The sequence below is a fragment of the Schistocerca americana genome, chromosome 8, assembly GCF_021461395.2.
Source record: "Schistocerca americana isolate TAMUIC-IGC-003095 chromosome 8, iqSchAmer2.1, whole genome shotgun sequence".
Lineage (NCBI taxonomy): Eukaryota > Metazoa > Arthropoda > Insecta > Orthoptera > Acrididae > Schistocerca > Schistocerca americana.
The window spans coordinates 258,885,967-258,901,596 of record NC_060126.1 but is presented as its reverse complement, the minus strand read 5'-3'; the positions used below and the strand labels follow the sequence as shown (position 1 = coordinate 258,901,596).

Genomic DNA, 15,630 nt, shown 5'->3' with positions numbered 1-15,630 from the left:
ATCTGATAAGGAATGATGCAACTGGCTGCAAATGCACACAGGTTAAATGTACATAATTATGAAAAAATGGATTCTTACCAGAAGGTGATTTGTATAAATTTTTTTAATTGGGATTTTCATCAGTATGGTTTGTGACAGTACAGTCTGGCATCCTATTTATACAACGAAGAGCCGAAGAAAATGGTACACCTGCCTAATATCGTGTAGGGCCCCCATCAGCACACAGAAGTGCCACAACACGGCATGGCATGGACTCGACTAATATCTGACAGTAGTGCTGGAGGGAATTGACACCTTGAATCCTGCAGGATGTCCATAAATCCATAAGAGTATGAGGGGGTGGAGATCTCTTCTGAACAGGATGTTGCAAGGCATCGCAGATATGCTCAATAATGTTCATGTCTGGAGAGTTTGGTGGCCAGTGGAAGTGTTTATACTCAGAAGAGTGTTCCTGAAGCCACTCTGTAGCATACTGGACATATGGGGTGTCACATTGTCTTGCTGGAATTGCCCAAGTCCATAGATGCAGGTGATCAGACAGGATGCTTACTTATGTGTCACTTGTCAGAGTCGTATCTAGACATATCAGGGGTCCCATATCACTCCAACTGTACACACCCCACACCATTACAGAGCCAACCAACAGTTTCCAGTTATCAACAGTCCAATGTCGATGCTGATGGGCCAAGGCGAGGCGTAAAGCTTTGTGTTGTGCAGCCATCAAGGGAAGGTGATCTTGAAGTTAAGTCATTGTTCAGGAAATGACACACTGTTTGTGCACGTCATGGATTTCATGGGCAGAGCATATTGGCTAAACAGAATGATGGACGAGAAAGTACCACTTGCTGAAGAGGAGCTACCTACTCTCAGAACATGCAGCCCAAAGATGTGCTATGACCATGGAATGAATAATCCATTAGAAGGTATAAAAATAGTGTAAATTATATTACTCTGTTATTCATAAGTAATTGTATAGCAGACACCGAGATCTTCTCTTGGGAAATAAGGTATACCTAAGTATGGAGAAAATGACCCACTGTGGTTTAATAGCAAAATTCAGATAATGCTGAGGAAGCAAAGACTGTTGCACTCTCATTTCAAAAGAGAATATGTAAATGATGATGGGCAAAAGTTAGAAGAGAATCATGTTTCAATAAAAAGATCGATGCATGAAGCATACAACAACAACTACTACCGCCATACCTTAGCAAAGGATCAAGTTGGGAAACCAAGAAAATTCTGGCCCTATGTAAAATCACTACGTGGGTCTAAGGCTTCAATCCAATCATTCGACCAATCTTGTGTTGCAATAGGAGGTAGTAAAAGGACAACTGAGGTTTTGAATTCTGCATTTATGGATCATACAAACATGCTGTGATTTGACCACTGCACACATTCCCATATGGAGGACATAGTAATATGCATCAATGGAACAGAGAATTAGTTGCCAGGTCCAAATGGAATCCCAATCAGTTTTACATAGAGTACTCAACGGCACTGAGCTCTTACTTAGGTTGCATTTATCATGAATCTCTCACCCAATGTGAAGTCCCAAGCAACTGTAATAACGTGCAGGTGACCTCTACATATAAGAACAGTAAAAGAACAGACCCCCTATATCACAGGCCAATACCCTTAACATCGATTTGCAGCAGAATTCTTAAACATATACTAAGTTCAAATACAATAAATTTCCTTGAGACAAAAAAGCTTCTGTCCATGAATCAGCAGGGTTTTAGAAAGCATTACTTATTCAAAACTCAGCTTGCCCTTTTCTTACACAGTATCCTGTGAACTACAGAGGAAGGGCAACAGGCAGATTCCATATTTCTAGATTTCCAGAAAGCAATTGACATGATGCCCCATTGCAGACTGTTAAAGAAGGTATGAGCACATGGAATAGGTTCACAGATATGTGAGTGGCTTGAAGACTTCATAAGTTATAGAACTCAGTATGTCATCCTCAGCAGTGAGTGTTCATTAGAGACAAGGGTAACATCAGGAGTGCCACAGGGAAATGCAATAGGACCGCTATCATTCTCTGTGTACATAAATGATTTGGCGGATACGGTGGGCAGCAATCTGTGGCTGTTTGCTGGTGATGCTGTGGTGTATGGTAAAGTGACACAGTTGAGTGACTGTAGGAGGATACAAGATGACTTTGACAAAATTTCTAGTTGGTGTCATCAATGGCAGCGAGATCTAAATTTAGAAAAATGTAAGTTAATACAGAAGAGTAGAAAAAACAAACATGTAACATTTGGATACAATGTTAGTAGTGTCCTGCTTGACACAGTCATGTCATTTGAATACATGGGTGTAACGTTGCAACTGATATGAAATGGAACAAGCATGTCAGGATTGTGTTATGGAAGGCGAGTTGTCAACTTTGGGTTTTTGAGAGAATTTTGGGAAAGTGTGGTTCATCTGTAAAGGAGACCACACATAGGACATTAGTGTGATCTATTTTTAAGCGCTGCTTGAGTGTTATGGATCCCCACCTGGTCAGATTAAAGGAAGACAACGAAGCAACTCAGAGGCAGGTTGTTGGATTTGCTACCGGTAGGTTCAATCAGCACACACATATTAGAGACATGCTTCGGGAACTTAAATCAGAATCTCTCAAGGGAAGGCGACGTTCTTTTTGAGGAAAATTTAGAGCAACATTTGAAGCTGACAGTGGAATGACCCTACCGTCACCAACGTACATTTTGTGTAGGGACCACAAAGAAAGATAAGAGAAATTAGGGCTCGTACGGAGGCATACAGAAAGCCATTGTTACCTCAATCTAGTTACAAGTGGAATAGGAAAGGAAATGACTAGTAATGGTTCAACATACCCTCTCCCATGCACAGTACGGTGGCTTGCGAACTATGTATGTAGATGTATATGTACCTAGAGCAGGTAGTTCAGGAGCCCACTCATGGTGGAAATATATTAGAACTAATGGCAACAAATATGTCCAAGCTCTTTCAGAATGCCCGTTTTGAAACTGGTCTCAGTGACCGGAAAGCAATTATACCTACACTGACAACTAGAGTACGAAAGGCAGCTAAATTAAATAACTCTGCCCGAAAAGGCCTTGAAAGACTCTAACGGTATGACCGACTGCTGTGTCATCCTCAGCCTACAGGCATCACTGTATGCGGATGTAGAGGGGCATGCAGTCTCTGCTGCTCTCCCAGCCATTGTCAGTTTTCGTGACCGGAGCTGCGAATCAAGTAGCTCCTCAATTTGCCTCACAAGGGCTGCGTGCACCCGCTTGCCAACAGCACTTGGCAGACCAAACAGTCACACATCCAAGTGCTACCCAGTCCTGACAGCACTTAACTTCGGTGATCTGATGGGAACTGGTGTTACCATTGCGGCAAGCCTGTTGGCAGCTTGTAATGTCCCACTAGTTAGTGAGTAGTTAAGAAATGGTTTAATACCTGTGAATACCTTGCCTTCGGTGTCCCTCAATGACTGCATACATGAGCTAAAATATGCTTTTTCAATAAATACAAGATACCATAATGGATTTCACTACAATGATATAGGCCACAACTCAAGTAAAGTAGGTATGTAAATTTATTCACTTCAAAACCTGTATCCTTATGAGCTCATGATCAATCTTCGGTGTTACTACTACAGCTAACCGATGGTAGCACATACTACACTGGTGATATTCTGATAGAAATGCATGTGTGAGGTCCATTGCATTGTTCAACACTAATACTCAACAAAGTACGAATATAAAGTCACATACCATTCTGCCTTTTGCGATATTAAATCAAACTTTGTAACACTCCAAAATAATCTGTCACTGCACTGTTCTAATATGCTGCTTTAGACAATGTCCAACACAAAAGTTGCTCTACTGTAAATCCAAACCTGAATCATGCACCAAGAACTTATCTCAACTGTACACACAGATCTGTCACCACCCAAACAATACTTGAGGCCGAGTATTTATACTCTTCCTACAATGTACTACTGGTTATAATAATGCAAAACATAATTTATAATATGAAATAGTTTAACAACATTATCAAACACTCTACAATATTCCCTACTTTGCTAGAACAAATTTAAGACACTTCCTAAACACACAAAAATCACATTAATATTGAAACTGCAAAAATAAGCAATCTAACAATGCTAAATGATCACTTATCTATATTTTGTTAATTACGTTCAAGATTTAATTCCTATCATTTACAGATGAAGAGAATGAAATATATTATTCTTTTATCTAAACATTTTCCATATATTAATTTCCTGACTCTGATTTTGATTGTTTATGATACAAAGGGTATTGTAACTACTATTGTTTGATATTGCTATTATTCTTTTAAAAGCCTTTTTCCTATTATCGAAAAGTAATTGAATTTAATTATAGCTGGAGATATAAGAGTACTGATCTAGTAATACCTAAAGCAGGGGTGGTAACCATAAGCCTTTAATGTTACAAGCTAAATTAAATACACATATTTAAATCTTTAATAAGTTAGATTTAAAGAAGCAATCATGTCATATCTCAAAGAGGAACTCAAAGTACTCATATTTACCTCCCACCAGGAGCATGTAGAAGAACTGCAGCTGAAGTTTTTAAAAAAAATAGTGTAATAGATATGTACCTAGTTAATGGTGGGAAGGACCCTCCACAGTATAGTCATCTTAAGGAAATTAATAAGGAAATAGTGACTTAATATGTGTAACACAAAGCCTATGGCTATAGACGAGACACAGAATGACACATTTGGCTGTCAAGAGCGCAACATATGAATCGTTCAATGAGCACCACGGCAGAACCTTACCAAAATACCTCACACAAAACACTGAGAAATTCTGGTCATACATAAAAGCCATCAGTGACATCAGAGGTAAAAAGAGTCCAACTGGTTATGGATGTCACAGGAAATGAAACTGGGGGGGGGGGGGGGGGGGGGGGGGAGGGGAGTATAAAAAGTTGAGATGATAACCTTCAGTCTTAGAAGTTATTTTACTAAGAAAACAACAGAAGCAGCACCCAACTTACTTCTCGTACATCATCATAGACGAGTGGTATGTGTGGGGTCAGCTAAAGCATCCAATTCCACCCGTCTGCTTTGACCCATGACGTAATGGTATTGCGGTGTTTGATGTCACTACAGCAAGGAGTTTTCAAGTTGGTTGTGTTTGTAGATGTTGTGTTGTTGTATTTGATTGTGCCCTCCGATGGTGGACGTGGACATGCTGAGTTTAACATGCGGTAGTATTGATTTCATTTGGGTTTTGGTTGTCGTGCTAACGTGGTTTTTGACTTTAGGTAGTTGGTGCTGTAATGTGGTTTGTAGAAGTGTTTTAAGTAAGTTATTAAGGTGGTTGTTGTAGTTTTTTGGTTTTTTTTGTTAAGTCTGATTAGTTTGGTGTTTGTTGTGTAAAAATAAGTCTAATTTTTTATTGCTTTTTTGTTGGGTATGGATATGACAGTGCAGTTCACGCGAGTGTATCATAGTACGTGTGTGTGTGTGTGTGTGTGTGTGTGTGTGTGTGTGTGTGTGTGTGTGTGTGTGTGTGGACAGCATAGGTGGTACTAGCAGAGGCTTTTGTTGGCAAGTCATTTTTGTTTTGGTTTTATTCTATTTGTGATTTTCTGCGTGTTGTATATTTATGGTAGGTCTGTTGTGTTTTAATTGATCTAGTGAATGTGGGGTATTTGATTTTTTGACTCATTGAGATTTGGTTCCACTTTTTGGAGTTGAAGGCGCTGGGTTTTGGGTATCAATAGTGGCGGTTGAGCTATATAGGTCAAGGTAAATGTCCAATTCCACTTTTAGGAGCTGAAGGTGTTGGCTTTTTGGTATCGATAGCTGCAGTTGAGTTATATAGCTCAAGGGAAATGCCAATTGCTGTAGTTTTGTTGGCGTAGTGAAATGTTGTAGTTAAAAAATTTTTATACCATTTATTTTGGTATGCTGTGGTGCTTTTTTTCTTGTTGCATACCTAGCTTGTCCGCATCTTAACCCCCAATTTTCCATGGTTGTCCTGTTAGTTTCATTTTATTTCTGGATGAGATGTTATTATGTCATTTTCAATTCTGGGCCATGTGTTAGTGTGTGTAGGTAGTGATGTCATTGTCATCATTTCGTATGCGCTCGAATAGCCATTTCCGCCATATTGATGGTGTCGTGTCATGGTAGACGCATAGAATCAGATGCTTCTGTAATGTCTTGTGTATGGCACTGCAATTCAATTTAAAATCATTACAATTAACCAAGGCCTGATACTATCCCAGTCATATTCTACACAGAATTAGCAGCTGAGTTATCTTCCATTTTAACCCTAATTTACTATACAGGCCCTCAACAAAAAACTGGCTCCACTGAATTGAAAAAAAGCACGCATCGCATCTGTGGGGACATAGAACCACTGGCTCCACCTCCCAGTAATATCGCTGCCCTACCACAGCAAGAACAACTGTATCTTTGCCATATCAGTCCTCCATAGTACGCGCTCTATGCTACACAATCATGTATACGCTGAGAGAATAAAAGTATTCATAGTAAATGATGGGAGTGTGAGTGATTATTTACCATCATAATTACCACATCCATTCCCCACTACCTATAGAGGGGACTCTGTTATTTTCTTTTCAACCGTGCCGCAAAATACCAAGTTATACTCGCACTGACACACTGCCGATCACAATGGGATACAAACTCCATGCCACAAAGAATATGCCCCACAATGGTGCTTCATCACCTGGCATCACAACAGATGATTTATTTGTGCGTCTATTCTGTGTTCTTCCTGGTTCCCAGATGATGTAACCAGTGCAACTGTGGTTCTCGAGCAGTCGACAGTGTTCCCATTATTTTAACAACTGCTGAACCAGGGCATTATTACCTCTTGCCAAATGGATGAACACACTAAATCGCAGATCAAGTATGATGTTATCAGTGAAGATGGTGAGACGGAGCCTGCAACTCCCTTAATTAACTGTGCTACTTCAACAGTGACCATACACGGTGAACAATGGCTGCCTGCCGCTGTCCCCACCTCCCCACTAGCCAGTGCTACTAATATACTGATCAGTGACAGTGTTAATGAACTACATCGCTCTCATTTTCATTATAATGACTCAGCACATACTGACATTCCATGTGCAACATACCACATTACGGACACCCTCCAGAGTACTGCAATTGTTGACAAACAACCGCCGCCATATACGACTGCCTTCACTGCAGAGAACAGATATTTACGGGTTATTGCAGACAAATCCATCCTACAAGCAACCTTCTTGTGCTAGACCATGTTCTTCCACAGCCTACGCCTGAACTTTATGTTCTGTGCAATACTGTACATCACACGTTATTGCCGCGCCGCAACCCACGTCACGTCATCGTGACAACGTCACATCGACAACAGCTGCACCGTGCTCTGGGCCACGCTTGCCACGTGACATCACTCAACAAGCAGGCACAACATGTCTACCTGCTACCACGCAGGGTTTTCACACCTTGCGACCACAGCATATCAAAACAGCATGCCTGAACGCAACTACGACCCACACACCATGGGAACACAAGGAGTCCCTACAACAGCCGCCGCGTTGGGTGACCTACACCAATGTGCCATCCATCACGACTGCCACCCATCCACCGTGCCATGTTTGTCGGTAACCCGCTATGATTCTGTCCTCCACAAAGCCGACGCACCAGATGGGACACCATCACCGCATCCCGTGATAATCAGTCACGGCACCTGCATCACCAACACACCTACCACAACTACTGCAGTGCGACGCCAGCTGCCACGTCTGTCAGTGCCACCAGACAGTGTTCACGAATCTGCACGATTATGACAACCCCAAACTGGCCCCGGCCCCTCGCCATCAGGCAGATTACCACCAGCCACACACCAAGTTACAACTGCCACTGCTACAAGTTGATTCTCCTCAAGTATGGTGCGCACTCTGCAAGTGCATGATGCAGTCAGCCGGGATCACAGACAACTACGACACATTTTTGGCACTTTTGAACCACCTCCACAACTAATACCGATCTTCAAAGTTACCTGCTATTGCACACACCAACCACTGACAGATACGAGACAGCAAAGATACTCATCCTACAGCACCTGTTGCGTTCACCTGAACAACAACTCCACCTAGCGATCACTGAGACGTCACTGGGCCATGATATCCCGTGAGCACTACGGCGCAGGTAACACCTCCGAATCAATACAAACTTCTTACCAGCTCATGTTCTCTGGTCACTATGGCTTCTCAAGCTGCCTGAAAAAGTACAGACGCCCATGCTAATGCGTGAGGACAAACCACCGGAAACCTGGTTACACCTTGCTGACTGGATGCTTGCCCTCATGCATCATCATGCCTTGATGAACACTCGCATCGGCTCTGGCACGGATGTTAACACCGGTTGCATACACAGTCAGCTCGGGCCAGCCTGCACACCAGCCATGCTCACGGAGACCACCGCGCAGAACTCAGTGCGCAGTGTCAGGCCAATCTGTAGTTGCCCAAGCTGCTCCGACTTCAGCCAAGCCCTTCCATGCTGCACCCACAGTAGCCTCGCAAGACTCCACTGCAGTGAGGCACCAACAATCAGATACCACGAAGAACTCAGGTACTGCATTTGTAATGGAATGTAAACAACCACCTGCTACATTCACGCCCAGCTATCAACCCATGCCTAACCGTCACAACAACTCATCTGGCCAGGACGCTGTGCATACTCGGCCACACCGACCCTCCTGGTTCCACACCCACTTCAATGCCAATGTGCGCAGCTGTCATCTATCCCACAGCTAGCCAAACTAGTAGAGTGGCCTGACACAGGTGCACCAGGCTGCTGCGCCAGGCTGCTCCCCTGTTTCAAGTCACCTCGCTATGAAACGTGACAACACTCATTATAGCCTGCATCTATATTCCAACAGCGCGTGGTTCTTCGTCTACAATGACCATCTCAGAGAGTACTTCCCAGTTGACACAGGCGCCGACGTTAGCACACTGCCGCCTCAGCTATACAACTGCCATATGCTATACAATTACGCACTGTGAACAATTCAGTGATTCCCATGATAGGCACAGCCTCTATCACAGTCAGCTGACAATTACACCCTCGTCCATGGACATTTTTCGTGGCCGACACTGTAGAGCCAGAAATGGGTGAAGATTTTTTGAGGCATTATAATCTTCTGCCAGATCTGGGTAGGCCATTACTACTACATTGTGACAGCCACACACCAATCAGTGGAGTAAACAGTGACCACCTACCGACGGACGAGACTCCACCAACCCCACCTCCTACTTCTGAAACAGTACTGGACCTCACGCTTAAGTGTCAGGCATTGTTTGAGGAGCTTAAATCCATAACTGGTGTGTATACTGACCTCTGCCACACCATTCCAGCTCACGAGCAGCTAAATAAAACCTCTGCAACTACTGCTCCGAGCTCACAACACAACTGTACATCATACAGCAACAGCTGTTGTCACACCAGGAATGAGAGCCACGTGTCCGAGACACAGCCAGGCCTTCAGAACCAGAGGTGCCTCTTACTTCTGGTGACAACACTCCCGCGAGTGTGCATGCAAAAACAGTGATACTGCTATCATGAGTCAATCAAATGTAAACAGTGATATTGCCTCCACGACTGGATAGTGTGCCTCCCATTGCTAGTCCACATCAGCCCCATAAAAAGATGAACACCGTACACAATGGAACTGTACACAGAATTGATACTATACCCGGTCCAACACCGGTCCCACCGCATCACAAACTAAAGGTGGCCAAGGACCTGTTATGCGAGCGCACCATCAAGCTATCAGACAGTGCGTGGGCCTCTCCGATTACTATGAGAATGAAAAAAGATAAAATGTCTCAACTGTGCGGGGACTATAGACATTTGAATGCATGCACCATCATTGATAGTTACCCAAGCCCAATATTCAGGACTTCTCCCACGGACTGGCTGGTGCAACCATCTTTAGTGTGTTTGACTGCAAAAGAGCTTATTTGCAGATCCCAGTGTCCACGGAAGACATCCCAAAGACAGCAATAATTACACCATTTGGCTTATTTGAATTCATCTTTACGCCCTTTGGATAAAAGAACACAGCCCAGACTTGGCTATGGTTAATGACGACTTATTTTTTACCAAGCCCTTTTGCTATTTTTACATGGATGATGTAATTATCATCTCACAAACACCTCCAAGCAGTATTCGACAAACTAGCAGAATATGGTGTTGTAGTCAATGAGGACAAATGCCAACTCTGGCAAAAATGTGTTACATCCATAGGCCACCTTGTTGATGCTTTGGGCATCTGCCCCACCCCAGAGAAGGTAGACCAAATCCATAACCTACCACTCCCGACGGACTATCAAGAGTTACACTGTTTTTTAGGAGGTAATTAAATTTTACCGACAACATCCACCCCACACTACAGAAACACTTCTACTACTCACAGAGTCACTCAGCGGCAAGAACACGTCAGGCAAATGTAAGCTCACTTGGACTCCTGATATGCCAGCAGATTTCAAGAACATCAAAACTGAGCTCGCTTAGACCATTACCGTGGCACTCCCATCGCTGGATGCCCATATGGTCATAATGGCCAATGCCAACAACCAGGCAATTGGGACGGTGCTACAACAGGAAGTCATCAATGCAACCAAACCACTATGGTTTTTCTCACAGAAACTTACTGACTCCCAGCAAATGTGGTCAACTTTCAACCATGACTTTTAGGTTCAGTACTTTCGAGATGACATCCAGGGCTTACTACCTACACAGACCATCGCCCTCTGGCGGATGCCAGCCAAAATCTCCCCTCAACAATTCTGCCATGTGGACTTGATTTCACAATATACTATGGACACCCACTATGTACGGGGAGCAGAAAACTTGGTGGCTGACTACCTCTCACAACTCACCACCACATCAGCACACCTTGTCTTAGACCAACTAGCAGAGGCCTTAAAACCCTGTTGTCTGTACACACAACGGGTCTCCAGCTCAAGCAGTGCACCATCACATGCCCAGCCAAACTAGTTTGGTGCAACGTATCCCATAGTAGGTAACGACCAGTCGTCCCACAGAACTTCAGGAAGACCGTTTTCAACCTCCTCCACAGCTTGCGTCAACCTAGAGTATGCCTGACATTGAAACTCGTAACAGAACATTTTGTTTGGAGTAATATTAAACAGGACTGTGTGGACAATAGCCTGCATCCAATGCCAACAGGCCTAGACAGGATCTAATGCCCAACTGCCCACCAGGAAATTCCCCATCCTGAAGGGCCATTTCCAACCTGACAACATAGACCTGGTGGGGCCATTCACAGATTCAAACAGGTACAACTACATCTTGTCATCCATAGACAGGCCACAGCTCTGACTGATATCTCGGCCAATAGCGTCGCCCGAGCTTTCATCACACTTTGGATTACATGCACTGGCTGCCCAAAGTCCCTTACAACTAACAAGGGCTGGCAGTTCAAGTCTGACCCCGTGGACTTCAACCTGCCGGACCTAGTGAAACATGTCAGGAACCACACCTGCCACGTCCGCATCCCACCAACACCCACAACGCCAAACCGACAACCTCTGTGCACAAGGACCTCCAATCTTGTACATATGTCATGCTCAGGACTGATGTCATCAAACTCGCCCTCCACCCTGTGTACAGTGGCCCGTAAAAGGTGTTGAAATGAGGGCCAAACAATTTTGATATCTTTCAAATTGGAAAAATGACAACAGTGTCACTGAACCGCCTAAAGCCAACATGGACTTCAGAGGACACACCCAGTGTTTGCCCTCCACTGGCCCCAGCTCCAGGCCCCTGAAGCCAATTTACAGTCGGCCTATATCTGCAAGACTAGCTACCAGAAGACATTTCTGTAACACCACAGGACTCACTACTCGTGGTTATGGCCAAATTTGACAACAGACAGTTAGGCTATGGCATGTTCTCGAGGTCATGCTCGTTCCGCCTACAAGTGACACAGCAGGTCTGAAATTCACTCTTTCTTTGAATGATTACCTGTTTCTGTCAGCCCTGGAGCACTTCATAACAATGACTGACAGCCTGCATACTGCTGCCAGCAGACTGACAGCCTTACCAACACCACACAACACAGCACTAGCCACCAACACCTCAACGGACACTGCCACCACCCCTTTGGCTCCACCACTGACATCATCTGTTTGCTGCCCTTTACAGCCGCCCAGGCACCTGGCAGTCTAAGATATGTTGGCCCTTGCCATTGCCAGTAGGACAATACTCACAACGTAAATGTGTCACCATGCTCCACACTTGTTGGGAGCTAGCCCCAGTGGGGACATAGAGCCACTGGCCCCCCCCTCCCCCCCCCCCCCCTTGCTCCAATAATACAATAATATAGCTGCCCTACCGCAGAAAGAACAACTGTATCTTTACCAGACCAATTCTCTGTAGTATGCTCTCTATGCTACATGCATTGTGTGTACATTGTAAGAATAAAAGTATTCATAACAAGTAACAGGACTGTGAGTGATAATTTATGGTTGTAATTACCATGCCCGCTCCCCACTACCTACACATCTATCCACAAGAATGGTAACAAAAGTGAGCCACAAAATTACCATCCTCTCCCCCTGACATTCACCTGTTGACATATTGTAGATCATATTCTGAGCTCAAACATATAGAGGTATCTCTACAAAATGACTCTCTCTATGCCGACCAGCTATATCTCCAGAAACACCATGCCATTCAGTCATAACTCCAAAAACATGAATCATGCGAAACTCAACCTGTGCTTTTCTCGTGACATCCTAAGAGTCATGGATCAAGGCATTCAGGACGATGCAATATTTGTGTCTCAGAACTACACCTGCTTATTACCAAAAGTACAGCTGTATGGGGTATCAAGCAAACTTTGGATTGAGGGGTTCTTGGAAAGGAGGGCATAATATGTTACCTTAGATGGAGAATGATCAGCATATGGAAAAGGAACACCAGGTGTTCCCAGGGAAGTTGTGACCTTCGCTGTTCATGTAGTATTGACCCGTCAGAAATATTAATAGCAACCTCAGACTTTCCACAGATGAAGCAGTTAGCTGTTATAAGTACTGTCTGATAAAATCAGTACAAATATTCACTTAAATCTTTATTACATTTCCAAATGGTTTAAAGACTGGCAACTTGCTTTTAATGTTCAGTTGGTAAAATTATGCATTTCTATACATGAAAAAAGAAATGTAGTATCCTATGAGTAATATGTAAATTACCAAAGATTGGAATTAGTCAGCTTGGGTGCAATAATTTGTAGGAATAAGAAGTGGAGGGGTCACATAGGCTCAGTCACCTGTGAGACAGATTGGAGACTGGTTGATTAGCACAACACTGGGAAAATGAAGTCAATCTACAAACGAGACTGCTTACAAATCCCATGTGTTCCCCTGCCTATCTCAGAGCAATGTTCGGTGTGTGGGACCCAAATTAAACATTACTGGTGGAGGATACTAAATGTACATAAAGCAGGGTGACATGAATGGTCCAATCTGTTTGAATCATGAGACAGCATCATGGAAATATTGAAAAATCTGGAATATAGGTGCAAATCATCCTGCAAAATCTTCTTATAAAATTTCCATGACCAGTATTTAGAGAAGTATCTAGAGAAATTCTTCAGCCCCCAAAGTATCACACCCACAGAGACAGTTAAGGTAAATTTAGACTAATTACAGGATGCACAGAGGCATTTAAGCAGTCGGTTCTACCCACGCTGCATAAGCAACTGGAATGTGAGGAAAACTTAAAACATATGGTACCATGCTATATACCATCTGTCATGTATTTCAAAGAGGCTTGCAGAGTAAGTATGATGAATTTCCGTGCAATAAAAGGCAAAATTGTGTTTCAAAAAGATAACGTTTCTGAATACCTGCCTATTTATATTCACAGATTCACTGTGTGCACAAGAAAAAAAAAACAACATAAACAATGGCTTTAACTTCTTGCTGGTGTACTGCAATCTAATATGCTGGCATGCTTCCTATGGCAGCGCCAACAGTTGTCTCCACTACACTACTGACTTACCTGAAACTCGTCAAAGCATAACAACCAGGCTTTGTTACTTAGGTCTCTAGCAACAGGGGCAATAGGATCAAATGGCTGTGGTTTTGTGGTATCGTATGACTTCACCACTGTCTTCTTGACTTCGTGAATTCTTGCATGAACGTCTAACATAAATGCATTGAAGTGAACACGTCTTTTATCTTCTGTCTGGAATGTATAGGGAATATGGGGATATGTCATACTTGTATAAAGCGATACATCTGAAAACAAAGATAGCATAAGTTGGGGCTTCTTACCTTACAACATTCGTAAAACATGTCCATAAGCATAGTTTTTCCTCCACCAACTGCTCCATGAATGTAGAGACCTTTAGGAATTTTTCTCTTGGCTCCTTTAAAGAATCTACTGAAGATGCCACTTTCGGGTGGACTATAGCTTTCAATGTCGTTATAAACTTTCTGCAGCTTTTCAACAACTTTTCTTTGATATTCATCATGAATTAGTTCGCCACTTTTAACCTTTTCATCCAATGTTGCAAGTGGTCCAAATTGAAAACCATTTTGAAGTTCTGATTTCACGGTAAGTTTAGAATTGGGGCGTGATGTATTTATGAGGCGGACTTTCAAATATTTACAATCATCTAAATAAGGGAACTTTGTATATGGTTTGAAAGAAATCATACACCTCGCGATTGTCATTTTTCATAGTTGATTGTCTTCAAAAGGATATTACAAGTATATGCCAAACTCACAATTAAACTTACTGTAATGTAATTATTTAACGTAACGTTATAGTCATAACCTAGAAACATAATCCATACACTTCACGATCCTCGCCATTTTGCGCTCCTCCTACCAAAGTTCATACTTCATAGTTCTTTGACACCTTCTGTAATAAGGTTTCATATTTTTATTTTCATTTACTGTCTTGTTAAGAAGTTGTCCACTTGCTTCAATGTATGAATAAAAGACTAGCATCGAAGTATCTCATGTCGTAATTTTTTGCTACAGGCAGCAATCAAGGTGCGATGATGGGCACCCGCAAATCGTATCTTCACTTGTGCTATATGAACGTGGACGAAGAAACTAGCAAGAGAAATGGGAATAGAATCCCGCCGGCAGCTGTGACCGAGCGGTTCTAGACGCTTCAGTCCGGAACCGCGCTGCTGCTACGGTCGCAGGTTCGAATCCTGCCTCGGGCATGGATGTGTGTGATGTCCTTGGGTTAGTTAGGTTTAAGCAGTTCAAAGTCTAGGGGACTGATGACCTCACATGTTAAATCCCACAGTGCTTAGAGCCATTTGAACCTTTTGAATAGAATCAGGCTCGGATATAACCCTTAACTGACGACATGCCGATCTTGTAGCACTAACGTTGAGGCGCAGTCTGTGAGACCGCTGTATGGAATGTGTTGTACAAGCATCAATATGACGTGTTATTTAATTTTACATTTATAACTACTTCAAACAAATGCAAAACAACTAGAAGAAATACTAATTTGTTTATAAAACATATTTTTTGCCACCTTTCCTTGTCTTGTTTCATGAAATGTATTTCGAACATAAGCTGAGCAGAA

General features: G+C 43.0%; 1 protein-coding gene across 1 annotated transcript in view; it reads right to left on the bottom strand.

The window, feature by feature from the left end:
* The window catches only part of LOC124544674 (putative ATPase N2B), a 105,113-nt gene extending 90,213 nt beyond the window's left edge, over positions 1 to 14,900 (bottom strand). Inside the window, exons 1-2 of the mRNA XM_047123297.1 lie at positions 14,352 to 14,900; positions 14,077 to 14,262 (exon numbers count right to left, since the gene is read on the bottom strand). Of these exons, the coding sequence (XP_046979253.1) occupies positions 14,077 to 14,262; positions 14,352 to 14,753 (588 nt within the window). The 5' untranslated portion in view covers positions 14,754 to 14,900. The remainder of the gene's footprint in view (positions 1 to 14,076; positions 14,263 to 14,351) is intronic.
* Positions 14,901 to 15,630: the final 730 nt, after the last annotated feature.